Source organism: Dendropsophus ebraccatus, chromosome 9, assembly GCF_027789765.1.
Source record: "Dendropsophus ebraccatus isolate aDenEbr1 chromosome 9, aDenEbr1.pat, whole genome shotgun sequence".
NCBI lineage: Eukaryota > Metazoa > Chordata > Amphibia > Anura > Hylidae > Dendropsophus > Dendropsophus ebraccatus.
This window is the reverse complement of record NC_091462.1, coordinates 54840442-54867294: the sequence shown is the minus strand read 5'-3', so window position 1 is coordinate 54867294 and position 26853 is coordinate 54840442. Positions and strand designations below refer to the sequence as shown.

At 39.4% G+C, this 26853-nt stretch overlaps 1 protein-coding gene across 4 annotated transcripts in view; it reads left to right on the top strand.

The window, feature by feature from the left end:
* The window catches only part of RAPH1 (Ras association (RalGDS/AF-6) and pleckstrin homology domains 1), a 118299-nt gene that overhangs the window by 79701 nt on the left and 11745 nt on the right, over window positions 1-26853 (top strand). For 3 of the 4 annotated variants that reach the window (XM_069983405.1, XM_069983406.1, XM_069983408.1), the window contains 9 exons: window positions 3185-3259; window positions 12865-12942; window positions 14653-14812; window positions 17420-17541; window positions 21081-21146; window positions 24221-24364; window positions 24781-24891; window positions 25460-25558; window positions 26108-26228. In XM_069983405.1, the coding sequence (XP_069839506.1) occupies window positions 3185-3259; window positions 12865-12942; window positions 14653-14812; window positions 17420-17541; window positions 21081-21146; window positions 24221-24364; window positions 24781-24891; window positions 25460-25558; window positions 26108-26228 (976 nt within the window). The remainder of the gene's footprint in view (window positions 1-3184; window positions 3260-12864; window positions 12943-14652; window positions 14813-17419; window positions 17542-21080; window positions 21147-24220; window positions 24365-24780; window positions 24892-25459; window positions 25559-26107; window positions 26229-26853) is intronic. The other variant, XM_069983407.1, reaches the window with a different exon arrangement.

Below are 26853 nucleotides of genomic sequence, written 5' to 3'. Positions count from 1 at the left end.
TAGTAAATACTTGTATTCTTCTTAAAAATAATAATTTTGGAGCATCTTGTTCTTTTACATAGGCCAGCGGCCGCAAATTAACAAGTGCCGATTAACAAGATTAGAGCTTGTCTTCACACGATTTAGGGCCCTATTCCACAGGATGATTAACCTTCAAATAATCGTTCGGATTGAATCAATAATTGTTCGGTTGAATAGCAGTTAACGATTAAACGGCGAATGATAAATCGTTGACCGCTTAATAAGACCTGGACCTATTTTTATCGTTGCTCGTTCGCAAATCACTTGCATGGAATAAGACGTTGTTCACAGTAGCGACGAAGGCAATAGCGACGGCAAGACGACCGCAAGAACTATCATTAAGTAATGATCATCATTCCATGTAAATGGGTGAACGATTTCAGGTCGTTTGCAATAGCGATCGTTTGAGATAGTTTATCTTTAACGATTATGTGAATGATAATCGTCCCATGGAATAGGGCCCTTAGGGTCCATTTACACCAGGGGTGGGGAACCTTTTCCATGTTGAGGGCCAGTCGGGCATTAATAAAATCATTTGAGGGCCGCATACTGTGCGCAGCAGTTAGTAGCGTGGGTTTGCAGCACCCGGGGCAAGGCAAAGTATTGTTCCCCTAGTGTCCCTGCTATTGTAGTTAACCCCCCAGTGATGCCCCTTGTAGTCTAGTTACCCCCCCTCCAGTGATGTCCCTGGTACCCTCCCCCCCCCCCCCCAGTGATGTCCCTGGTAGCCTAGTTAACCCCCCCAGTCATGTGCCTGGTAGCCTAGTTAGCCCCCCAGTGTCTGTCCCAAATAAAAAAAATAAGCATCCTACTCACCTTTTCTCCGCTTCCACGCTGCCCAGGTCCTCTTCTCTCCCCTTTAGCCCGTGCCTGTTTTCTCCTGCAGGCAGTGCGCGATGAAATGACGTCATCGCACAGCCCGCAGGAGAAGGAAGATGTGCGCTGCTCTGGTGGGTGAGGGGCCGGCACTCAATCCGTTTTTTTTGCAATCCGTTTTTTTCATCCGTTTTTTTTTTTGCAAAAAACTGATGCATTTCTGTGCATCCGTTTTGATCTGTTTATCCATTGACTTCCATTAAAAAAAAAAAAAACGCTCAAAACTGATCCTTTTTTTTTTTTTTTTTTTTTTTTTTGACGGACACAAAAGTAGTGTCAGTGCACACAAATGCATCAGTTTTTTTCATCCGTTTTTTTGGAAAAAACAGATTGCAAAAACGCAGTGTGAAGCTAGCCTCAGATAATCTTTCTGTGTAAATGGACCCTAAGGGTACGTTCACACTTACCGGATCCGCAGCTGATTTTCTGCTGCAGATCCGCAGCTGATCCGCAGCAGATTTCATTTAAATAACTGAACACAGCATTAAATCTGCACCATCAAATCTGCTGCGGATCTGCTGCAGATCTGCTGCGGATCCTGTAAGTATGAACGCACCCTTAAGCAGTTGCAGGTCAGGCCATATAAATCATCTTTGGTTCTTGACAAAAGATCAGCTAATGAACCATCATTTTCCTATGAACGCCCTTTTAGGCGGTATTCAGCCCATGTAAAAGTGTTTTTACACTGTGCAATCAATACTTACATTGCCAGACTATGTAAGGACTGTGGTAATACCTGGTTGCCAATTTACTTACACATTTCCATGCAGAAGTACAGAGGAATAGCACCACAGTAAACTGAATAAATTGGTATGTATTAAAACAGACAAGTCAGGAGTGGTGACAGGTGCTACTTATGTTGCGTGTGGTCATGTTTGTGTCAGGTATTGTGCACCAATATAAACAAGCGATGCAGCTGTAGTGACAAAAGCTATGAATTAGTTTTTAGATGTGGTCACCATTGCATCCTTTACTGGTATTATCACTCAGCTTCCCTTTCTGGTGATTTTTTTTTTCATTCACTAATGTATAAAATCTGTTTAGCGATTTGTATAGTCCGGTAAGTATAAAAAACAATATCATTGTGAATGAGCTGTCAAAATTCAGTTTTATTCTGTTTACATTTAAAGGGACAATAGGAAACTGCAATATTTTTTGATTACTATTCTTCATTTACACTACACCATGATGCTAAAATGTCCTCCCCCAATTTACTTCTATTTTTTCTCTATATTAAATATGTATGAGCCGGCTGTCAGCATTACCACCACTCAGGAGGGTGAGAGGGAGACTGACTGCCTTCACCGGGGAAGCTTAGATTAAGTATTTGACCATATATATATAGATCATTGGGATTTCCCTCTGGGAGGTGGGATACATTGCAGCCTTTAGTTCAAGATATTCATGTGAAGTCATCCTGACGGATAAGAGCACAGCCTAGCCATGATTTCATTATGATTGTGAAATAATCTCTATGACGCCTTTTGTAAAGCAGCTGCAGACCACAGGCAGCGGTTAAATATTGGTCAGTATTTGTTATCTTATGAGAGGCATGAATCATTTTGTGTCTTTAAGGGTACAAACACACACGGCATATATGCTGCATATTTACTGCTGCGATACGCAGCAGATACGCAGCAGATTAGATCTAAATAACTGAACACAGTATCAAATCTGCTGCGTATCTGCTGCGTATCTGCTGCGTATCTGCTGCGTGTGTTTGTACCCTCAAAGAGAAGTCCTCCTGCCCCCACCCAGCAAGTAAACCATGAGATGTGTATTAGTGCTCTAATAAAAGCTGTGTGTCGCCAGTGCAGGTTATACTGTGCTGTACTAGTAATGTGCAGCTATGTGAAAGCCACAGAGTCATTCATGACTGCAGGAAAAAACTGTAAAAAAAAAATATATATATATATATACACATACACACAACTGCTAGTATTGTCAAGGTGACCTGCACACTCTCCAAATTTAATAAGGGAAAAGTAGTAACAGGTTTACTAGTTTCTGTACCAGTTATCATTGTGAGATTTATATATGTGGGACATGTATTACCTTTTTTTTTCTTGCAGAATATAGTTACTCCGTGACTTTAATCCTAAATTATGGACATCTATTTGTGTTAATGTGGATTGTACCATATCATGCTTTAGGGAATTGTCTTTTCCTTTTGCACGTCTACTGCATTACTCAGTACACGCAAATGAATATGTCTTGCTCAGATTTTTCTTTTAATCGTATTTTCCACTTTTTTTTCTCCTTCTGTCTGTTTCTTTTTCTGTGCAAGCATTCCTATCTGGACAGGGAGACCTCCCTTCTGCTCAGAAACATTGCAGGAAAGCCCTCACACTTGCTGACTAAGGTGATGAAGCTTGCTCTTTCCATCTGCATGATCTACCTCTTCCCTGCAGCTAAATTGTACCCACCGTGAAATGGAGACGGAGCAGTGTACAACCTGCAAGCATGTGCTTGTTTGCTGTTTCTTTGCTAAATGCTACCTTTCTTATATGATTATCTTATATGGGGAGACATACAAATATGAAGGCCGTGTTCACATATGCGTTGGAGGCAGCATTATAGAAGCCGTGACGTACAGGTGTTTCTTGTTCTTATTATGTTTACACTGCTATAAAAAAGATGCCATCTTCATGATATCCCTAAATTCATCATTTTGAATGGTTTCTTATCTTTTGACGAAGTATTAGACAAAGGAAAACTGAATTTGCCGTGCTATGCAGGTGTTCAAGGTAGGTGTAGGAAAATAAAATTCTATTATAAAATTATAAACAGACTGCTTGCTTAAAAATTAACTCCTAATTATCGGCATATATATGCATATATGAGCCATCAGTTCTCTTTAACAAGTTCTAGGGTACAAATGCTTGTGTCAGATTTTCAGTTTCCTGCTATCCTTTGATATGGCACAAAGGATAAAGCTTTTACAAGGGCCTGTGAGTGATAAAGGAACATCTTAGCATATTTACCATATGTAGTTCTGCGCTTTAGAAATGTCCATAAAGCTGCATGCACATGGCCATATTTGTGAAGTTGGACGAATTTCTTATAGAGTGGGATTGGTGAAATCTGCAGTATATCGGCACGTTATTATTTCTGGATTAAAGATTTTCCACAGCGGATAGAACAGCCGCTAGTTACCAGTCAGCCTGTTGGCCAAGTGTACCTGTTACATTCAGATAATTTAGTACGGCTAGGCTTTACCGCAGCCAGCCCAGTTCACAAAACCTTTGTCTAATAGTCTTACGTTTAAAGGTCATAAACCATTCACTTTAAAAAGTATTAAGACATCCCTGTATTATGTCGTTACACGCAAAGTGTTTAGGGGAATTCAGATAATCTACTTGAGCACATATGGTAAGTATCCAACATAGCCTGCAGCAGTTCTGAAATCTGGAAGCACCACCACATTTTTTGAGGATAAAGTTATGGCGAGCACATTTTATGTGCCTATATATATATTATCCAGACTTTTTTTCTCTTTATGTCTGTGTGAAATTAATCTGTGGCACAGTGTTGATAAATACACAAATTTTATAAAAACTACTTTAGGCTCCGTTCACACGTACAGGATCCGCAGCAGTTTTTATCTTGCAGAAAGCAGTGTAATTGGATAATTACACACAGCATCAAATCTGCTGCAGATGCTGTACTTGTGAATACACCCTTACAATATTTTAAAGGGAATCTGTCAGCTGCAATTCACACTCAAAACTGCTGACCCTGTTAGATAGCCGTTTGGGTTGGGAGACACATGGTACCTTTTATATATCTGTCTGTGCTTCTATGAGGCAGAAGAATGCTTTTATTCTATATACAAAAAAAAAAAAGGTCAAAGAGGCTTTCCTGAGCTCCTGAAGTGCAGCAAGCTGTAACATCTCCTTACTCCCCCCGTGTCAGTCAAGCAGGGAGGGGGAGAGAAGAGACATTCCAGCATGCTGCATATGAGGAGCTGGGAAAATCCTCTTTGACTTGTACTAGAGAATAAAAGCATTTCTCTGCATGCTGGAAGTACAGACAGATACATGAAAGGTATCATGTGTCTCCTTGTCCTAACAGCTATCTAACAGGGTCATCTGTTAGAACTTGAATTACTACCTGAAGGGGTAGTGCGATGTTGAAAAATTATTCACTTAATAACACACATTACAAAGTTATACAGCTTTGTAATGTGTGTTATGTAACTGAATGGCCCCCTTATCCGTGTCCCACCACCCCCGGAAGTGTGGTGCAGTATACTCACCAGATTACTGTCAACCCCGGCCACCATCTTGTGTCGAACGACGTCATCCTCGGGAGGCCGGCCGAACCACTCCAGCCGTCCCTCATGCCGGCCCCCTCTGCCGTGTCATCAGCTGCTCAGCCGCGATTGGCTGAGCACAGTTATGCTCAGCCAATGGTGGCCAGGGTCAACAGTAATCTGGTGAGTATACTGCACCACACTTCTGAGGGTGGGGGGACACGGGTAAGGGGGCCATTAACTTACATAACACACATTACAAAGTTGTATAACTTTGTAATGTGTGTTATTTAGTGAATAATTTTTCAACGCCACACTACCCCATTAACATCATATGAACAGTTAGGGTGCGTTCACACGTACAGGATCTGCACAGATTTGAAGCTGCAGATTCAAAGCAAATCAATTCTAGACCATCAGATCTGTTGCGGATCTGCTGCGTATATGGTGTGTGTGTTTGTACCCTAAGGGTACAAACACACACAGCGTATACGCAGCAGATACGCAGCAGATCTGATGGTGCAGATTTGATGCTGTGTTCAGTTATTTAGATCTAATCTGCTGAGTATCTGCTGCGTATCGCAGCAGTAAATACGCAGCGTAAATGCCGTGTGTGTTTGTACCCTAAATGTGCTAGAACACAGGTGTCATAGGTTGCAAAACTACAAATCCCATCAAGTCTGGACATCCCGAGCTTTTTGTTTGGCTGTCCAGTCATGATGGGGATTGTAGTTTTGTAACAGCTAGATGGCTGCATGCAGTCCCATTCTCATGTCTGCAACCATGATTTTCTGTGGCCTATGAGAAGTTGGTATAGTGGAGTAATATCATCATGTAGTATTCTGTAGGCGATACTGCAAAGCCACTGAGGAATAAAGAATTATGTTATCTGGAATGTAGACCTTGTAAGTGTGCTCTAATCATTCCTATATACGGAATCTTTGCACGAGCTGCTGCTTTAATGCATGACACGTTTAATAGTTTGACAATGAGAATTTCCTGTGTAAAGCTGATGTTATTTGGACACGTGTCATGCCTTTGCCTCCAACTGCCTATGTTGTTTTCCCAGTTGTATACATCAATTACACAGCCCTATAAATTATGAATGGAAATGACTATTAACTGCAAGACTTCGTCTAACATGTACTGCTGCCTTCTCTCCCTTGTGTGCGGCTGTATATTACCCCATATGTGTTTTTTTGCATCATTACTATTAGACTGTTTATAATTTATAAGTTTGATTTATCTAATGGGTTTAACATGCTTGTAGTTTTTTGTTTCTTTTCAGTGTTCTGTTTCAGCTTTACAGGGCGTATAATTTATGTATTACACATCTCCCTAAACTCTAACAATAGGGCTAATTCCTTTTATTTAGTATTATAAAAATTTGCGAAGATGTAATGGACACTTTGTGGTTAAGTGTTTTCTATTCTTTTATCACTGCATAGCTTTTCCAATGAAACATGACAAAGCAAGTATGAAATATTAATGCAAACCATCACACCACAATATTTTTTTTCTGTTTTTAGTAAGGAATTCTGTAGTGGGTTTATTATTATACTGTTATTAGTGCTACACATTAATGAAGTGTCTATGAATGAATAGTGCCACCATTGTCCATGCTGTGTGTCTACATTATTCGATATGCAGAAATATTACCACAATTGGGACACCAATTTTGGCAAAGAAGATAGCTTTAGCAAAGTATATTTGAATACACTAATTAAAATTGAACATACTGAAAGGATAGAAATAGAATATACCTTCTGAATGCAGTCTCATGATTGCTCACAATTAGGCAATTTTGGTACTTCTATCTCTGAAGCTCCACCATGATGAAGTAAGGACGTTCGTTTTTAGTGGCTTTACGTGGCACGAGAAATCTGATTCCTACAAATGATCCTTGTGTCATTCATGCAACCCTGGAAACAGACAGTGCAGATAGACAGATATAGATATCTCTGCCATCAGTTTCCAGATCACAAGCAGTCTGTACTTACCACACTGCTTGTGATCTGGCATCTGGCTTTTTCAGTCCTCCGTCTGCCTCATCCGGCTGTCAATCATTCTGGGGAAGGCGGGGTCTGAAGATACAGCAGCGGTTGGAAGATTGGAGAAGTCAGATGCCGGAACACAAGCAGTGTAGTAAGTATAGAGTGCTTATGATCTGAAAACTAACAGCACAGATAATAAATAAATAAAAGGTGCGTGGCTGACAGATACATTTGGAAGCCTGTACTGAACGGATGATCAGACGCTAATTGAGCCTTTTCCCTGTGCTCAGCTGATCGCGTTCACTTAATGTAACTAGTAAGTTACATTTTTCTGTCTGTTGGTTTACCTTTCTTTGCCTGAATAATTCCCCAATGATACTGTGGTAAGCCTATGGTTAACAGGACCCATTCATGACTGCAGTGTAAATCATCGAGGAGGGATTGTTCAAAGGTCCAAATCCCTGATGAGGTGGGTGTATTGTAGCATTGGAGCTAGGATAGTGACTGACCAGAAGTGTGCCTTAAAAAGGGGTATTCCCATCAAAGCTTGTTATGCCCATGCTGATTACTGGGACCCTGACCGATCTAGAGAAGGTAGACACATTTGTCTCTGGAATTAATGCAGTGCTCTATTGACACTCTATAGAGCCTCTGAGCATTTCCAGGTTGAGTGATCGGAAATGTTTGGTAGCCCCTAGAGAGGGAATGAGGCGCAGGCCAGGTGAGCACAAGCCATGTTTGGCACAAATTGTGTCAGAATTCTGTAGTAGTAAATTTTTATTTTTTTTATTTTTTTACTTGGAAAGCCCCATCTGGCTAAAATATTTTAAATTATGGCATTGTATAAATTCCAACCATGACATGCATAAGTCTTCTAGAACATTTCTCTTCTGATGCATACAAAAGGAATGGCCGTCCAATCAGGGATCCTAAAAATTTGTATAGATTGGAGTTTTATTCAAGCCAAAAACAAGTACAAAACAATTAGAGGGAGACAAATAGAAGCCATTGCTTGGTACATAGCCTATATGAAGAAAACTTACTACTTTGTACCTTAGAATAAAATCAATAAAAACAAACTGATTTCATTTTTATGGCTTTTATATAGAATTACACTATGTGGGAATAAGCAGGGGAGACAACAATTAGAGTAGAAAAGAAAAGCAACTAAACCAACATTATGTTGTCATGAGATAGTAATAGGCTACGTTCTAGAAAAAAATATACACAAGGACTCCAGCACAATAGGATTTTCCTTGTGTTTATAATCAGGGCAAATAATAAAGCCCCATAGACAAGTACATATCAGTGGTAACCAAGCATTTCTATGATGGGAGCACTCAATAAACAGTACATGTTGCTGTAGTCAGTACTGTCTGGGATAGTGTGAATTATATTGGATAAGTAATGTGAGCACTGCGTAGGGCTATATAAAATGTCACCACTTCCTGCCTTACTGTCATGCAGCCGTAAAAGACAGAAAAAGCCTGGAACCTGAGACTTAAGTTTCGATCTATGAAGCTAGCTGAAGTGGAGCAGATGAGAGAACATGATATGTGTTTGTTGTAAGGTCTCATGCATGCTTGGCCCAGGAAGATGGGGGGGACACGTTCATTCAGCTGATTTGACCAGATGGCTACTTACACTCTTTACACATTATTTTATTTCACATTGTAACATAATTATACTTGTAGGGCTCGTCAAAGTATATATTTTTGCAAATACATTCATGTACCAAACTTGCCTCCTAATATGCTCTTTCCCTCCCATTGTTGACAGCTGGTTGTCTCTGTTACAGACCACTACTCTGCTCTAAAAACATTAGTCTGGCTGGTGTGTGTGTAATTGATCCTATATATTACACAGTATATAGCTCTATACTATATATATAAACTTGATCACATTGACGTGTTTAACTCAACGTTTAATTGATTTATAGATCCTATATATTATACAGTATATAGCTCAATACATCTACAATATATTAACACACACACACACACACATATATTAGATAAACAGGATAAAAGTAGGCAAATAGATGGCTTTCAAAGGCGCCCGTACCTTTCATGATCCAAGAAAAGCTGATTCCAACAGAAAGTGAACAGCAACTCTTTTATTGGTAAAATGGACAACGTGTTTAAAGGGACTTATTGATGCCCTCTTCATCAGGTCTAGAAGGGACCAGGGACCTGATGAAGAGCGCACCAATAAGTCACTTAAAACACGTTGTCCATTTTACCAATAAAAGAGTTGCTTTCACACTTTTCTTGTATCTTGAAGGGTATGAGCGCCTTTGGAAGCCATCCATTTGTCTACTGCCATCCTGTTGATCTACTTACCGCCCCCAGGAGGGTGTTCCAAAGTGGTGGCAGCGCCTCATCTACTTTAACGCTGTATTTTGAGTCCTGTCAAACAACACAACTGATGCAGGTGAGCATTACAGAGCTGTTTTGGTCGTTAATAAGGAGTAGCATATATGGAGAAGGAGGCAAGTGTGTTAAAAAAAATTATTTGCAAAAATATTTAACTTGCCAATTCCTACAGGTATAACTGTGTTGGTTGAGATGAGAATACCCCTTTGAATTAAGAAATAGTTTGTTTTTAATTAACTGATTTAAATTTGGAGGATTTAAATGGGCAGCAATTTAATAGTACCTTCTCCTGCAGGTAGAAAACAGCTGACATGAGTTGTGAGAGATGCCAGATTGTCATGCCGACTTATTTATAGAAAGAGGTTGTCTCAATTAGACATCCCATTAAAACATTGACTAATTGGTGACCAAACAGCATTTTATACCAGTATTCAGTAGATTATGTAGGTTATGTACACTCTTGCCTGTAAGAGACTGTAGATACAGTTATTGCACCATAAGGTTGGGTGTATAGTTTGCCACAAAAAAGGTGTTTTTTAATTATTGACGTTTTACCAGTTAATGTCAGAAGTTGAGTTTTCTGAAATTTTCCTCTCCAAAGTGCATCTTGCTCTGGTTAAAAATTAGGCATGCATTAAGTGTGAATCCTAATGCATATTTTCCTATTGCGAAGCATTGTTCATCTGGCAGGTGGTGCATGCCTCAGGGAATTCTCTATGGTGTTCTTTGGTGCTCTGGTGTCATGCTGTAGCCCCAGGACCTGCACTGGGCAAAGTACTGTATACTATATCCAGTTTGCCCAGCATGTTTGTTTTAAAGCAGGGGTGTGGAGCCTTTTGCCAAGGGCTATTTGGGTATTTATAACATTATTGGGCCATACAATTTTATTTGGTCAAACTCGCCCCCAATGAGATGGCTAGAACTGGTGAGGCTGTCCAAAAGCTACCTACATAGATAATTAATGTACCTGCCTCACATGGATTACAACTTAACAAAAAATACATTTTTTGATTCCTGATTTGAGGTAATACTTTTGCAGACCTGACAATTTCCACCCTTCATTTAAAGGGGTTATCCAGCGCTACAAAAACATGGCCACTTTCCCCCTACTGTTGTCTCCAGTTTGGGTGGGGTTTTGAAACTCACTTCCATTAAAGTAAATGGAGCTTAATTGCAATCCACACATGAACTGGAGACAACAGTAGGGGGAAAAGTGGCCATGTTTTTGTAGCGCTGGATAACCACTTTAAAACAAAACTGCATTTTGTGTAATTGCAGTATTGTTATATACCATGTACTGCAATACTTTTTTGCTGGAACCGAGGAGGTGAGTGGACGTCTTTTCCCTCGGCCACCTCCTCCCTGGTCCCAGCAAAAAAGTGCCCCCCCCCCCCCCCCGGAGTACCCCTTTAACGTTTTTTTTTCATAAAGCAGAAGTCAACATATCCCTGAAATCTCACCTATTACTTATGTCTGAACCTACTGGTCAGTTTGGTGGAGATTATAGGAGTCACAGGTTGCATCAATGCTTCTAAACACAAGAAATATCCTTATAGTGTTCTGTAGTAACTTTATGGTGAGGGTCACTTGCCGTCAGTTCTAACACAGAGGAATGTTTCTGTAAATGGTACTTGGAAGCAAACATTCAGCCCACAGACATTTGTTACATTTCTGTAGACAATATTATCTTTGTAGGGCATGCTCATGAACCGGAGAACCTTGGCATTTATTTACTGTCATTGATCGCTGACATTTCAATTGATACTTTGTTTATAAAATAAGAGAACTGCACACATATAATGACGGATTTTATTGTCTGTATTTCCTATAACTGTAACCAGTAGGTTTTTTTTAGAAATGTGAGTGATAGGGTCTTTTTTTTGCCTAGTTAAAGGGGTTGTTCACCAAAACATTTTTCTTTCAAATCAACTGGTGCCAAAAAGTGCCAGAGATTTGTAATTTACTTTACTTCAATTTACAACTTTACTTCAATCTCATGTCTTCCAGTACTTAACAGCTGCTGTTTGTCCTGCAGGATGTGGTATTCTTTCCAGTCTGGAGATCAGGAGAGGTTTTCTATAGTGATTTGCTACTGCTCTGGACATTTCATGTCATGGACAGAGGTGTCAGCAGAGAGCACTGTGTCAGACTGGAGAGAATACACCACTTCCTGAAGGACATACAGCAGCTGATAGGTACTGGAAACGTTGAGATTTTTTAATAACAGTACATTACAAATCTCTGGCACTTTTAGTAAACTACCCCTTTAAAGAACTGCATCTTAACCCAAAATAATACCTACATCTTTGGAATCTTTCTGTTTCCTTTTAACTGAATTAAAAATTCAAGCATGTGTGTATATGTGTATAGCATATATGTGGTACTTTAGTCACAGATTGTATTTAAATCCCTCTGTGATTTATACTCATTGTACTTTGGACAAGGGTCACATTGTGATGACTAGACAGTGCAGTCAGAGCATCTTTAAAATAAGAGGTCTTGTGTGGTGTTCCTATAACTGGTAAGTATCTAAAGTGGTCTAAAGATTGCCAACTGGTGTTTGGGCTTTGGGCACTCAGTCTTCAATAATCAGCATAGGAAGAATATTTTCAGCAGTTTTTTTTTGATGCACTGGGATAGCAAAGAAGAAAGCACCTACATCAGGCACAAGACTATCAGAACTGGATCATAAAGCAATGGAAGAATGTGGCCTAGTTTAATAAATCACATTTTCTTTTGCATAATCTATACAGTCAGGTGTGCTTACATTGCGTGCCAGGGGAAGAGATGACAAAGATGCTCTATAGGAAAAAAGTCAAGCCAGCAGAGGCAATGTAATGCTCTGGGCACTGTCCTGGAAATCATTTGGTCCTGGCATTTGACTTGTACCACCTACCTTAACACTGTTGCAGAACCAACTACATCCCTTTATGGTAGTGGTTCTCCCTTCGAGCAGTGACCTATTTCAGCAGGAAATGTGGCCACTTTGAACATTGAACACTTTGTTTCTTAAACTATTCCTTAGCAAAGTGTTGACTCCAGTTTCTCAATCTGATTAAGTCTGTGTTCTGTGCAAAAAAAAAAACATTCCGATCCATGGAAACTGCACCTCACAACTTACAGGACTTCAAGCATCTCCTGCAAACATCTTGGTGCCAGATACCACAGGACACCTTCAAAGGTCTTGTGGAGCCTATACCTCTGTGGGTCAGAGCTGCTTTGATGGCACAAAGTGCATTAGACGTGTGGTTTTAATGTTAAGGCTTAACAATTTTTTGGTAGTGTTTATATTACATATAAAATAAAATGTAATATCTAACTTTTGATGCTTTTTTTTCCACAGGAGGAACAGGCTGCTAAAATAAAGGCAGAGAAGATAAGAATAGCTTTAGAAAAGATAAAAGAAGCTCAAGTTAAAAAGGTACCCCACCCAACAATGTAGGACTGGCAAATACATTGACTGTATTCACAAAAGGCTTATCTAACGACAATAACACTAATTAAGTTACTGACTACTGTATGTATCTGTAGCGTAAAGAAAAGTATGGAATGGCGAGGGCAACTCTTAGCACTTGAGGCTGGTTTACAATCCTATATGCCATCAACCAAATGCTTTTAGGTCTATTCAGATTTTTTAAATCTTTCCTCCGTTACAAATGCAAGTCAAATTCATGAGCTAGCAATCCTCTTTCTTCTGTACTAGGATTAGTAGCCTTATAGGGAATCTGTCTTTAGGTTTATGCTGCTCTAAATGAAAGCAGCATAAACTAGTGACAGAAATGCTGAACAGAACAATAAATTACTTACATCATACTGTTCATACATCCGCACCACACCCCCCACCCTCCAGCTGCTAATTGACAGTTGACTGCCTATACACAGCATGGATAGATAACTGTCAATAGGCAGCTGGTGACCAAAGTTTTCTGGTGCTCATTAATATACTGGACTACTGAGCACACACATAATGGAGAGGACTGATTATTTTCCATGTTATTCAGGGGGAAAGCCCCGAATCAGCTGCACAGCTGCTATATCACTTGTGTGGTTATGTGTGGCCATCAGTCATTGGCCACACATAACCTATTACACAGAAAAATGTTCGGCCAACGGCTAATGTTTTTTAAAGGGTCAGAGGACAAACCTTCCTCAGGCCTGAGGAAGACGCAGGAACAGCATTGAAATGTGTTGCAATAGAGAAATATATGTATGGGGATTTCTTGTGTTGGGTTCCTGTTCATGCCCCCTAGAGGTTGGTTGTTAGCAGACTACAGTGTGCCAGTACCTCTCCCCTTGTGCAGTAGTGTATCGCTATTCAAAGTCTGCTGTAGAGTTGTGTCTGCATATCAGCACAACAACCAGGTTAGGCTGGGTTCACACTGCATTTTTGCAATCCATTTTTTTTCAGCCGTTTTTTTGCAAAAAACGGATGAAAAACGGATGGCAAAAACTGATGCATTAGTGTGCATCCGTTTTGATCCGTTTTTCCATTGACTTCCATTGTAAAAAAAAAAAAAAAAAAAAAAAACGGATCGGTTTTTTTAACGGACACAAAAGTAGTGTCAGCTACGTTTTTGCGTCCGTAAAAAAAAAAACGGATCCGTTTTGATCAGTTTTTTTTACAATGGAAGTCAATGGAAAAACGGACCAAAAAGGATGGACTCAAATGCATCAGGTTTTTTTTTTCCAAAAACAGATGAAAAAAATGGATTACAAAAACGCAGTGTGAACCTAGCCTTAGTTTGGCTATCATTATTCTTTTGATCCCTGCATTTGTTGTTTGATAGCACTACACCAGAAGAAACCCCCTGTTTCTTTCTGTTTGTGGTCACTGAATATCGCCCGTTATAATAAATAGTCAAGTTTTCTAATCGTAGGTATATTTGGAGGCTTGCCATATTTTATTAATGCTGTAAAACAGGAATGGGGAACCTTCGGTCCTCCAGCTGTTGCAAAACTACAATTCCCATCATGGCTGGACAGCCAAAGGCAACAGCTGGAGGGCCGGAGGTTCCCCATCCCTGCTGTAAAAAGTCACAGCATCTCCTGTTCTTAACCTGATGATTTTATCTGAAAAATACATGTCTCTTCCTCCATGTTTACAGTCTTACTGATTTCATTCTCTTCACAGCTTGTGATCCGAGTGCACATGTCAGATGACAGCTCTAAGACAATGATGGTGGATGAGAGACAAACGGTACGACAGGTGCTGGACAACTTGATGGACAAATCCCATTGTGGGTACAGCTTGGATTGGTCCCTAGTTGAGACGATTTCTGAGCTACAAATGGGTTAGTAAATCAGTTTTACTTAACTTTATGTACACTGAACAGTAAGAATCCAATAAAATTCTCATATATGTTAAGGTTCTTAACATTTTGATTCATTTTCGTGTATCGGAGCTATTGTTAAAGCTCTTTTTTTCACCTTAGACATTTTTTTCGTGTCCACAATATAAATGTCTGATAGATGCAGGTCACCCTCCAGAATAGGGATTCCCTGACCCTTGTCCCAACTTTTGATGTGACCATTTGCCGCTGCATTCATATGAAGAATGATTTAAAATGGTGGCTGATGAAGAAGGATTAAAAACTGAAGGTAGAGATCTGAGCAAATGCAGGGCCATCTCTCCATTCATTCTCCCTCTAGATGTGGCAGCTGCAGGCCGCTTTACCTGCCCTAATGGGAGTCCTAGATCCCATGTACTGCATAGTTTCAGCAGTTTAGATTTATGTTAAAGGGGTTGGCCACTTTATAGTAAAATCATTTAGTGTTTAGTATTAGTTAGTGTATTCACATTACTTACTGACAGCAGCTCCCTGTGTACCTCATAGAGCTAAAATCAGACTCTGCTAATCCAGGCTGTGCTGCCCTACTCTGTGGTGAGTCTGTCCATAAGATGGCAGACATGGAGGAGCATGTGACCTTGCCCCACCTCCAGTGCCATTCATAGGCATAGACAGGCTTAGTGGTGGACACTGGAGGCGGGGCATGGTAACATGCTCCTCCATGTCGGCCATCTTATGCACAGACTCACCACAGAGCAGGGCAGCACAGCCTGGAGGAGGGGAGTCTAATTTTTTCTCGGCACCTTCGTTGTTTGTTTGAGTCTGATTTTTAGCTCTATGAGGTACACAGGGAGCTGCTGTCTGTATATACAGTGAGTACACTTACTAATACTGTACACTGAGCAATTTTGCTATAAAGTGACCAACCCCTTTAAATGTTTTGGTCTACTTGACCTTATTCACTTAATCTGAACAGACCCAAAAAGAAGTATAGTAGCGGTAAGTGTCTATATCACGTGCTAATCCTTTAAATGTAGTGACAACAATTTGAATGAGACAAGCAGACATTTAAATGAAACAGAACGGTTTACTCCATTGAATGTAGCTATACCAGCAGGTGAGGGTTTAAATTATATTAAAAATCATACCTTTATTGATGTAAACTGTTACGCTTGTGAGGTGATAATCCATGTTGTAATATGCTATTGAGTTAAGAGCCCAACTATTTGCTGCAGGTGACCACAATCATCTTCTCAGCCATATGCCACCCCTTTCAGTTTATTGACAGCCCCTGTGCTACCCAGTACTAGACAGGGGGGGGGGATTATCCTCCTATGAGCACATCAGTCCACCATGAGGTCTATTATTTTTAATATTCTTTAAACAATTAGTCAGTTTCATGGAGTAAAAGGCTTTGACAGAGACCCTCTAATCCTTTCTGGTTTTGTAGATGTTTTAAAAGCAGAAGGTAGCACAGTGTTTAAGAGCCCGCATGAGCATTTATAGCTGCTTCAGATAAAAAGCTTGTATTTGCACGGGCATGTTTTTGTAATTCATTTCTTTTATTCTTCAAAATAGTGGAACAATTTCTATAATCCAAATAAAATGACTTTATTTTCTTCTCATAATCCATAAAAGATGTAATTAATGAAAAAAGCAGCAAAGTGTTAGCCAGTCGGTCATTCTTCATTATATCAACTTGCCACAGCTCTTCAAACCTGTTAGTTAATCCTTGTCCCCTGCAGAATGTACAGTAGTCTGTAGGGTTAATTGGCCTTTTTCTTTGTATAGACATTCTTAATGTTAAGCCTCAATACATTTTTGGCACATGTTTAAAGGGAATCTGTCAGCTGTAATTCATGTTTCCAAACTGCTGACACTGTTAGATAACTGTTAGATCAAGGAGGCATCTAGTACCTTCATATATACATCTCTGCTTGCAGAATGTAGATAATTTTTTTTAATAGTACAAAAAGTCAGAAAGGCTTACCTGAGCCGCTGAAGTGCAGCAAGCACTCCCTCCTCCTATACCTGACCCTGCTTCTGATTCAGCTTGTAGTAGATCAGGAGCTTGGAAAGGCATTGTTGACTCTTTGTACCAGTGAATAAAACATTGTGGAAGCACAGAGAGATATATGAAAGGTACCCGTCCACTTACCTCCCCGGTTCCAGCGGCGGGTCCCGTATCGCGGCCCTCCGGTCCCAGCCCGGAGCGCCGCGATACAGGACTTGCCACTGAAACCGGGGAGGTGAGTGGACATCTTTTCTCTCAGCCACCTCCTCCCCGGCCAGATCCAAAAATAGCCCCCTCGCTAGAGTACCCCTTTAATGATGATAAGATTTTTATTAGCTAGGCTGGGTTCACACTGCGTTTTTGCAATCCATTTTTTGGATGCATTTGTGTGCATCGGGTTTGAGCCGCTTTCCCATTTACCTCCAGTATTAAAAAAAAAAAAAAAAAACGGATCGAAATTGTTATGGTCACCTTGTGTGACAGCTTTGGCGAAATGTTAAAGGGGGTGGGGGTTATCCGTTTATTTATTTTTTTTATATTTTATGAAAAGTTTTATGTTAATATTACTCGTTCTAATTAATATAACTTTTCCACAGACCGTATCTTTGAAGACCATGAGAATTTGGTTGAGAACTTACTGAACTGGACCCGGGATAGCCAGAACAAGCTGATGTTTGTGGAACGTATTGAGAAATACGCATTGTTCAAAAATCCACAAGTAAGTTATTTCCGACTTATTTTAGAAAAAAAATACTTGAGTATATTAATTTTGCATTTGCAATTCTCTATACCTTTCATTATTGATGGGGCATGCATTTACAAGAAGTATATTAGGAGCCTGAGATTAATGCAATCTCCTACTATATAAGAAACAGGAATGGCTAAGAACCACTGCTGAAAGAATAAGTTAAAAAAAAATGTAAATTACATATAGGCAACCAGTCCATGCGGACACCCATTGTTCATGTGTGTTTGGGAAACTGGCAGTGGCGGCGAGAGCAGGCAAGATGTGGCTCCTGTTTCTATCATAGTTTAGAGGTGATCTAACCAGCACCATCTGTATTGTGCTGACAATACCAAAAATGTTTTCAAAGAAAGCCATTATGGTAATATTTCTAATGCAGCTGGTGTTTAAAGTGCCTTTTGGGACATTACATTGAGCTGCAGCACCACTACTGAGGATAAGGGTATCAATGTACTATCCTGGAAAATCTTTTAAAGGGAACCTACAGTCTATTTTGCAGACATGGTGTTATAGAGCAGTCTTTACAGACTGATAATTTTTGGGGAAGGTGCCAGTATAACTTGTTATTTATTCATGTAAATATCTGCTTGTTCTAGGCTATGTACTGTAGTCATGCTTAGTGTTAACTGTCCATATGTGTGCATATAGAGAGAGCTGTCAATCACAGAGTGCAATAATACACTTGACAATTTAGGCCAGTAGGAGTAGTAGTTTACATAAATGACAAGTTGTTCTTGAACTTCCTCTACAAAACTATATAGATAGAATCAAATCTATCTATATCTGCCCTGCTGATCCTGCTCTATAAGGCTGGGTTCACACTACATTTTTGCATTCTATTTCTTCATCCGTTTTTGCAAAAACTGATGTTAAAACGGATATATTATATGCTTGTTATAAAGGTACAAACCATACCATATTCCCTGCACCCCCTCAAGTGGCTAGGATTGTTTTTGCAGAAAGTCCATAAAAACATTACATAGACAGCCATTATAATCTTATTAATGGTAGCTACGCTATTGACTGAGTGAACATAAATGCAAATGAGTCTGCACTTCTGTTATCCCCACTTTTATATATACACTATAATTTTTTCCAATCCTTTATCGTTCTTTTTGACAAAACACAATTCGATCTGCCTGTTAAGAAATGTCATTAGATATCCGCTTCTTAGTAGACAACTATTAAAATCCTTGAAAGCTTTCTTTACTTCTACGTGCACATGCACATTGAAATTCTATTACCTCAGTTGAATCAGACCTCCATAGACAAATGGGCAGTCAATACTTGTGGCTTTGTAATAGCTGGCCAGTCATCCTCCATGCAGCACAGAGGTACTTTACTATTGAAGTGCTGAAATACCATGAATCCAGTAGAAAAGGAAAAGACTGCAGATTCTAGGATAAGTAATTATAACTTTCCTTCTACTAATCGCTATCAGGCACCCGTGGGCTTGAGGATTTTCTAATTACCTTGACACCTGCAATGTCTAGAGCAGTGCATCTCAATACATACAGAGAGATGTTAATGCAAATGTTCATGATCAACCAGTCTTCAAGGCACCGTGTGATTCTGCCTTACAAGAACAATGAGGCTGCTTGCCGGAAAGACACATTACATTGAACAATTCTGCAAGGCCGCAGTAATAAAGCTGCTACAGTATAATAGAATAGCCTTGTTAAAAGCAAAGCATTTTTGACTTTAGCACAGCTGCTTGCTCTATTTCATTATTCCAATAGGATCATTAGGAATAAAGAGGGCTTTGAATTTTTTTTTCTCCTATTTAGTCATCATTCATTTTCTACAAATGATTCATCAACTCTATTTTTTGTAACTTGCAGAGTGTACTGCCATCGTATGTCCCTTCCTTGTAATGAAATGTCTCTGTGAAGAGGGCTATAATGTACTAAGATTAAAATGCTTCCACTTCCTAATAACTTTTACTATTTCATTTGGTGTTAATGCTTTTAATTACCATTTCCACTTACTGCATGTTAAACTAAAGACATGGAATGTTTCTATAGGAAATAGAATGGCACGCTCTGTATTAACTAAAGAAGGAGAGCAAAACATACTCACCTAAAGAAGGAAAAATACAGTGGAGCAAAGCATACTCACCAGCCCCAATCCCCTGCCACTGCCACTCTTGTGGTGTCCAGTCACTTCTGCTCTTTACTAGTTCCTATGATAATTCAACCATGCAGATAATGCCAATGTTTGGCAGGTCCTAACTGTTGTATCTAGGCATTTCCTGCAAGGTTAACATGTAAGGTAAGGCAGGGGATAGCATTAATGGTCATGTATCATTAGGATTGTTTGTTTGATGTACAATATTGATTGCTAATATACAGACAAGATTTAGCATAGCTTCTACATTATCATGTACTCTGCCTCAAGATGCTGTGATAATTCAGTTTCTTCACTTAAAGGCAACTTCAATTATTTTCTTAAAAAATAAGTATGTCCTTTATGGATTATTACATCTTTTGAAATTAAAATGTTAATCAAAAGGTGTATGAATAGCATTGCAGTTAAACTGTGTCATGAAAAGGCTACACTAAAAAAGCTATATTTACAAATAGTCTTGTAGTAGGAAATGTTATTATATGACAACCAAAAAGGAAAGCACAGTGAAGGTTTTTGTTAACAATACCCAGTGTAATACTGTAGGAAGAATGATATTGTGAGCGTCGTATAGCGCGATGCATAGAACAAAATACAAAGCTGTACAGAAGATTAAGAGAGATGCCAATTTGGAGTGTTACTGAATAATCCAGTGAGAAATATACTAGGGGTCAAAGGGAAAACCGTATTTGCAAGAGTTTACCAAGTGTGAGATGGGCACAATGTATGCAGTCTGACCAACAGGGCAAATCTGGTAAGTTCTGTTAGTGTCAGAGTTGTGGTCCCTGTTTAATGCAGAAAAAGAAATATAAGTCATGTAAGGGAACAGTAGAGAACCCTAACAAAGGTCAGAATTAGAGACTGTGATATACAGGTCTGCAGGTCATTATAGAAGCATACACTTGTCTCCATTTGCCTTTTTAGTAGCGTCCTCTTTCTTTTATGTACTTTCTTTGCTAATTCCTCAGATTCGTTGCTGTCTGTCTTCCAGCTGCTAGCTTTTTATTGGTGCGTCCCGCACTACCCCACATTTAGGGTTTATGCTACACCAGTCTACTGCCTTTTATCTTATCTGCGCCATTACATATCATTACCACAAGGCTTTAAATGAGTTGTTTGGAAAGTGTAGAACCTTAGTGTTTACTTTCATTGCCTCCCACAACGGCCCTTTTGGCAGAGTTGACTAGTGTAGCAGCCTGGACTGTGGTGCTAACCTGTGAAAAGACAGATTGCAGTTTGTATATCCTTAGCTGTTTATTAGGCATATTGCATGTGTGGGTAGCTGCATAAATAATTTATATTTTTGCTTAATCTTTTTCCAAAATGCAGGAGTCTAATGAAGCAGTGAGTCATCACTCCATTTGTTAATAAATATTTCTCTATTTCAGAACTATCTTTTAGGAAGGAAAGAGACTTCTGAGATGGCTGATAGAAATAAGGAAGTCTTATTAGAGGTGAGTGTCAATGTTATAACATCTTGATGGTCGTTCATGAAAGTTATTCACATCCTATCAATTAAGGCTCTCTTCACACTGTGTTTCATTGACCTGTTTGTCACAACAAGCGTCAGACAAATCCATAGGCCTCTATTCAGCTGACAGGGGCCAGAAGGGTGTCCCGTTCTGTGTTATACATTAGGGCTGCCTGTCTTTCCTTTATTAAATAGTGCAGCATAGCACTGCATACTGCACAGTATACTTAAAGCCAGTGTGAGAAGAGCCTGAATGATGATTTTCTCAGTTGTACAACTTGCAAAGTAGCAATTGTTAAAGGGGAAACTAGTAATAATAATCTTCTCCTGTTCTTATCACCACAATTCATATTTAATTTTAATGTCTCCATTTTCTACTTTGTGCTTCATCTCGGTTGTTGAATATTGCCACTTACATGTATCCCTGCTGTCTCCCAGTCATCCTTTTTGTTACGGTAGTTCTAGGCTCACATATAATCAGTCAATGCAACAATAATTATCCTGTCTATAGCTTAAAAAAATAAATCTGATCTGCATATGTAGACTGCCATTCCTGTATTCTGCCTCACTGTGTTACAGACCATTTGTTGATTCAGAAAAATATCAAAATGAAGTGCACAAAGATCCGAAATGTCAACAAATAGATTTATCAAATGTTAACATTCTTCAAAGACTTTAAAAAAATCCTTTAACAAGAAAGGACTGATGATGGGACATATTGGCCAAGATCTGCAGCAATATGCAGTAAATCAGTAATGATACTGTTTCAATTCTTATTGTTGAAATACGCAGCGGTACATCTGGATAGCAAGGGAAAGACGGTGTCTGTACTTTTTCACACAGTTACATTTTAACCTCTCCATCCATTTGCTTTTGTCTGGCAAACAGACTCATATTAACTTCTTAAGTAAAAATGCAAAATGGGAAGAACAGCTGCAATCTGTTAAAAATCCAGTTTGCCAGCAAAATACTTTGTAATAGCACAGGGAAGCAGCTATAATTAAAGGTACATGTTTATGATATAGTGTGCTGTACATTTAATAGGGGTGCAGGTAATGCGACAGTGATTTATCACAGCACCCACAAGAAAAAACACTTAACCCCTGCCTACAAGTTTATTGGGACCTTAAATAATCATTAGAAGGGTGCTGTGTAGAGGGAACTTCAGTAAAAAATATCCAGGTTCGACAACTCTGAATGCGAACGCTCTGCATTTAACCTCCACGTGTCTGGAGAAGTTGGATGCTGCCCTAGGGAGTCCTGGAAAACCTAGATACAGTCATAGGCCATGTTCACACAACGTAAGTTTCCTACTAATGATGGCCGTTGTTGCAACGGCAGCGATTAGTGCGGAACTTACGTTGTGCTGAGGGCTGAGGAAATCCCGGCCGGAGTGTATACACAGCGCCGCAAGAAACTGACATATCTGTTTTCTGCGGCCGCTATTCAATGAATAGCAGCTGCAGAAAACCCTGTCAGTTCACACAATGGAGCGTGCGGCTCTGACCGCACGCTCCATTGTGGGTAGTGGGGAATTCTGATGCGGGTGCACACGGATGCACCCACATCAGAACTCAGCAGAGCTAAAGATCATCTTTTACAATGTGTGAACACGTCCATAGGCTGTATCTATGTTTTCCAGGCAATCCTCAGGCTGCCTCCACCTTCTTCAGATGCAAAGAAGTTGATCAACGAGGACACTTTCATAAAGTTTGCTCAACACTAGTACTGAGCCCCAGATTCCTCACTGCTTCACCTTAGTTAGGGGGAGCTTGCAAAAATGGTGAAACTGCTATTTCATTCAGTAACTGTGCAGCCAACAGAAACAAGTAAAAGAGATCTGTCCTGCTCATGAGCTACTGAAGCACACACAAAATGGTAATACTAGCTATGATGGGAAGATGTGAGAACACAGTGCATCACAGCTTGCTTCAAAGCAGGAGTCTGGTCAGATTGTTCATGGTAAGAACGCCTACAATAGTCACATAAGCAGCATAACTAGACCATGAGGCAAGGGAAGAAGGCGGCCTGTTCCGATAAATCATGAATTTCTTTTACATCATGTGGATGGCCAAGCACATGTGCGCCATTAACCTGAAAAGAAAAAGATGGCAGCAAGGTGCAATAAAAAAGGGGGATGGCAGTGGAAATGGTGGGATGATCAGGACAATGTTCTGCTTGGGAAAAAATGGGTCCTGGCATTAATATGTTACCACCCACCTAAAAATTTTTGGAGATTACTGAATGTACACGTCTTCATGGAAGTGATATTCCCTAATGCCGGTGGCTTCTTCCAGCATGATGGTGTGACCTGCCACAAGCCAAAGATTTTGGAATGGTTGGAGGGACATGACAAAAAGTTCAAAATGTTCACTTGGCTTCTTCATTTCCCAGTTCTCGGTTGCATTGAGCATCTGTGGGATGTCCTGGAAAAACAAATGGCCCACAGAGGCCCTCCTCATAGCTTGTGTGTTTAATCTGTTAGAGATGAAGCTTGCAACATACCGCCACAAAGGTTACTTTGTAATATTTTTTTTTAAAACCTGGTCTTTTAATCATGAGCACATTGAGATATGTGTTATGTAGGGAAATGCTCTTATTTCCCTAATTCAGCTGTGACCTGATTGGCAAATTGGATATATTATGCTGAATTCAAGAGTTTTTCCCATCTTCATATAAGGGATGATTGGTTTAAATATTTTATAGCTGTGTGAGCTCAAGCTATAGGAAAATTGAGCTCTGGAAGAATACCATTGTAAGTATATACATCCTAGATAGTATAATAACATACGTACTTGTATCCTCAGTGGTTAAATGCCAGAATGCGTTTTCCTCATAAAAAGCACATGCCTGAGAATATGGCATTTCTTTGATCCAGCAGTAGTAGTGTATCTTCCCAGCACCACATGGCGGACACATGTAGAGGTTTTTGATGTGAGAGAAGGTTTCACTTCCAATGTTCTTTAAGCTGACAAAACTTAGCTCTGAGGGGGGTTCAATGTGAACAGTCCTGACATAAAACTTCTGGATTTGTTTATCTCTGTCCTTTGTCTGCAGGAATGCTTCTGTGGAAGTTCAGTTACTGTCCCAGAAATAGAGGGAGTCTTGTGGCTGAAAGATGATGGAAAGAAGTCCTGGAAGAAGAGATATTTCCTGCTCAGAGCATCTGGTATTTACTATGTACCCAAAGGGAAAGCAAAGGTGAGGAACACAGAATTGGGGATATTGACTGGACATCCATTATCCTTTGATTGTCTATGTACATTAGTGATGTCCTCTGTAACCCCATATTCAGCTTTATTAATTTATAGCCTTGTCTTGGGGTGCCTTTACACAAAGATTATCTTACAGAATTTTGAAGCCAAAGCCAGAAACATACTATAAAAAGAGAACTCGTCATAAAGGAAAGACTTTTCAAATTCATTCCTGGCTTTGGCTTCACAAATCTGTCAGATAAATCTCTGTATAGGCACCCTTATTAAGTGCAATTGAAAACGGATGGACCCCTTCAGGGTCTTTTAGATTGTAAGCTGGTGTGAGCATGACTTGTTCTTCAAAAGGTTTAAATGACTTTATGCTTCTAGTCTGATAGTACATTGTTGTTGTGTTGTTTTCAGGCATCTCGGGACCTTGTCTGCTTTCTTCAACTGGATCATGTCAATGTTTACTATGGTCAAGAGTATCGGAGCAAGTACAAAGCTCCTACAGACTACTGCCTGGTATTGAAGGTATGCTTTTATTATGAGTGTACTGTTATTACCTCATAGGCTAGAATGTCCTGAAAAAAGATTATGCAACACATTCCTCTAATCTGGCTGGCATAAACAACCTTATTTATTATTAGGGAAGGAAGTGGCTTGTTTTATATGCAGCTTCTGGAAATGCATGTGCTACTGAAACTTCAGATGAATTTTCTTACTTCACCTTACAGTAGTTATCAATTGTCTCAATTTTTTTGAGACTATACTGCCACCTAGTGGTTTGATATTATATTACAACAACTGCAGCTAAATGTTAGTCTGGCAGTAACCTGTAGTAGCCGGTTCATTGGCATGTTTTTTTGCCATTCACTTTCCATTGGTTTAAATAAAACTTCTCCCTGTATGCAGTAATTATTACAACCACAACAAACAATTATATTTTTAACATAAAATAAATATTTAAATTGTATTTTACCTGCATATTTAGGAATGCAAAAGAAAAATAGTAGAAAACCTCTTACCAAGGACCATCCACATGGAATACCTACTACACATCTAAGTATAATTAATGTTCATGTGTTTATTCTTTTCTTAGCATCCACAAATCCAGAAAAAGTCTCAGTATATCAAGTATCTGTGCTGTGATGATGTCAGAACATTACACCAGTGGGTTAATGGAATCCGAATAGCAAAGGTAATTTCTAGAATACTTAAAGTGTATCCGTCATCTTACACAAGCCCAAGGGCAAATGTGCACGCTACATTGTTTTCATCTGAATGCTAGGACTTGATCTATTTAGTCAAAGAGGAAGATACAGAGATCGGTTTACTGACTGCAGACTCATTCTCTGTCATGTCATGCACATGATCTGAAGGAACGTCATGCAAACTGACATCAAAAGAAACAGCAGAGGTCATAGGACAGCGCTGCTTAGGGCATGTGGCTCTCGCCTAAAGTCACCAGAATGTGATGCAGTGGAGATTGATTCTTGACAAATACTACCTTGAATTTGAAGGGATGTGCAGGTAACATGCTGGAATAAACCATCAAAGAAAAAAAAAAAGATTCGCTACACCTTCAGGCATTCTTTCCATTGGCTATACTACTTCCGAAGTGAAAATGTATCTCTTTGTGCATAAGCATACCCACTGTTGCTTATATGCATATCTTAAATTAATCCACACTTTTCTTTTAATACAGTAAGTTGGTTTGTATCAACTAACATTATTCTTGTCATTGTAGTATGGGAAGCAGCTTTACACCAATTATCAGGAAGCCTTGAAGAGAACAGAAGCTGCCTATGACTGGACATCTTTATCCAGCTCTAGCATGAAATCTGGCTCCAGCTCTTCTAGTTTACCAGGTATAAGAATTAGACAATATTAGTAAATCTGACCCAGTATTCTTCATTATTCACCACTCAGATGCGGAATTTGTATTTTGCAGTGAACAAGTAGTGATAGTAAGACTGCAGTTCACTCTATGAATTTATGTTATTCTTTATACGGGGAAGCAGAACTAATAATTTTCACTTTATTAAAAGATTTATATCATCATTTCTCCTTCCAGGCATAATAAATGAACGGCACTTCAAAATAAAGAATTGGTGTTAGGGCTAGCAGAGCAGCAAACAACTTGATTGGTCAATGCAATGCAATAGTTTAGCATTGATCTGTATCTGCATATCATCAAATATAATTGCTTATAAAAGTTTGCTGGGGGAATTAAAAAATATTAAAACAATGTTTCTAAAATCTATATTTTTTTAAATCCCCCCCCCCTCCTTTTTGCAGTCAAATTTAAATTTAAAAAAAAATTAAATCTATACATTATGGCAAAAATAGCCGTTACTAAGCTCAGTAGGTAGAAAACCAAAATTTCCATTCGTCCCTTCGGCAGCACAACAGAGGGTTAACATTATTTCTCTTTTCCTACTAACAGAAGAACCAATCATAGTAATACAAGTATACTAGCAATTAAGAGTAATT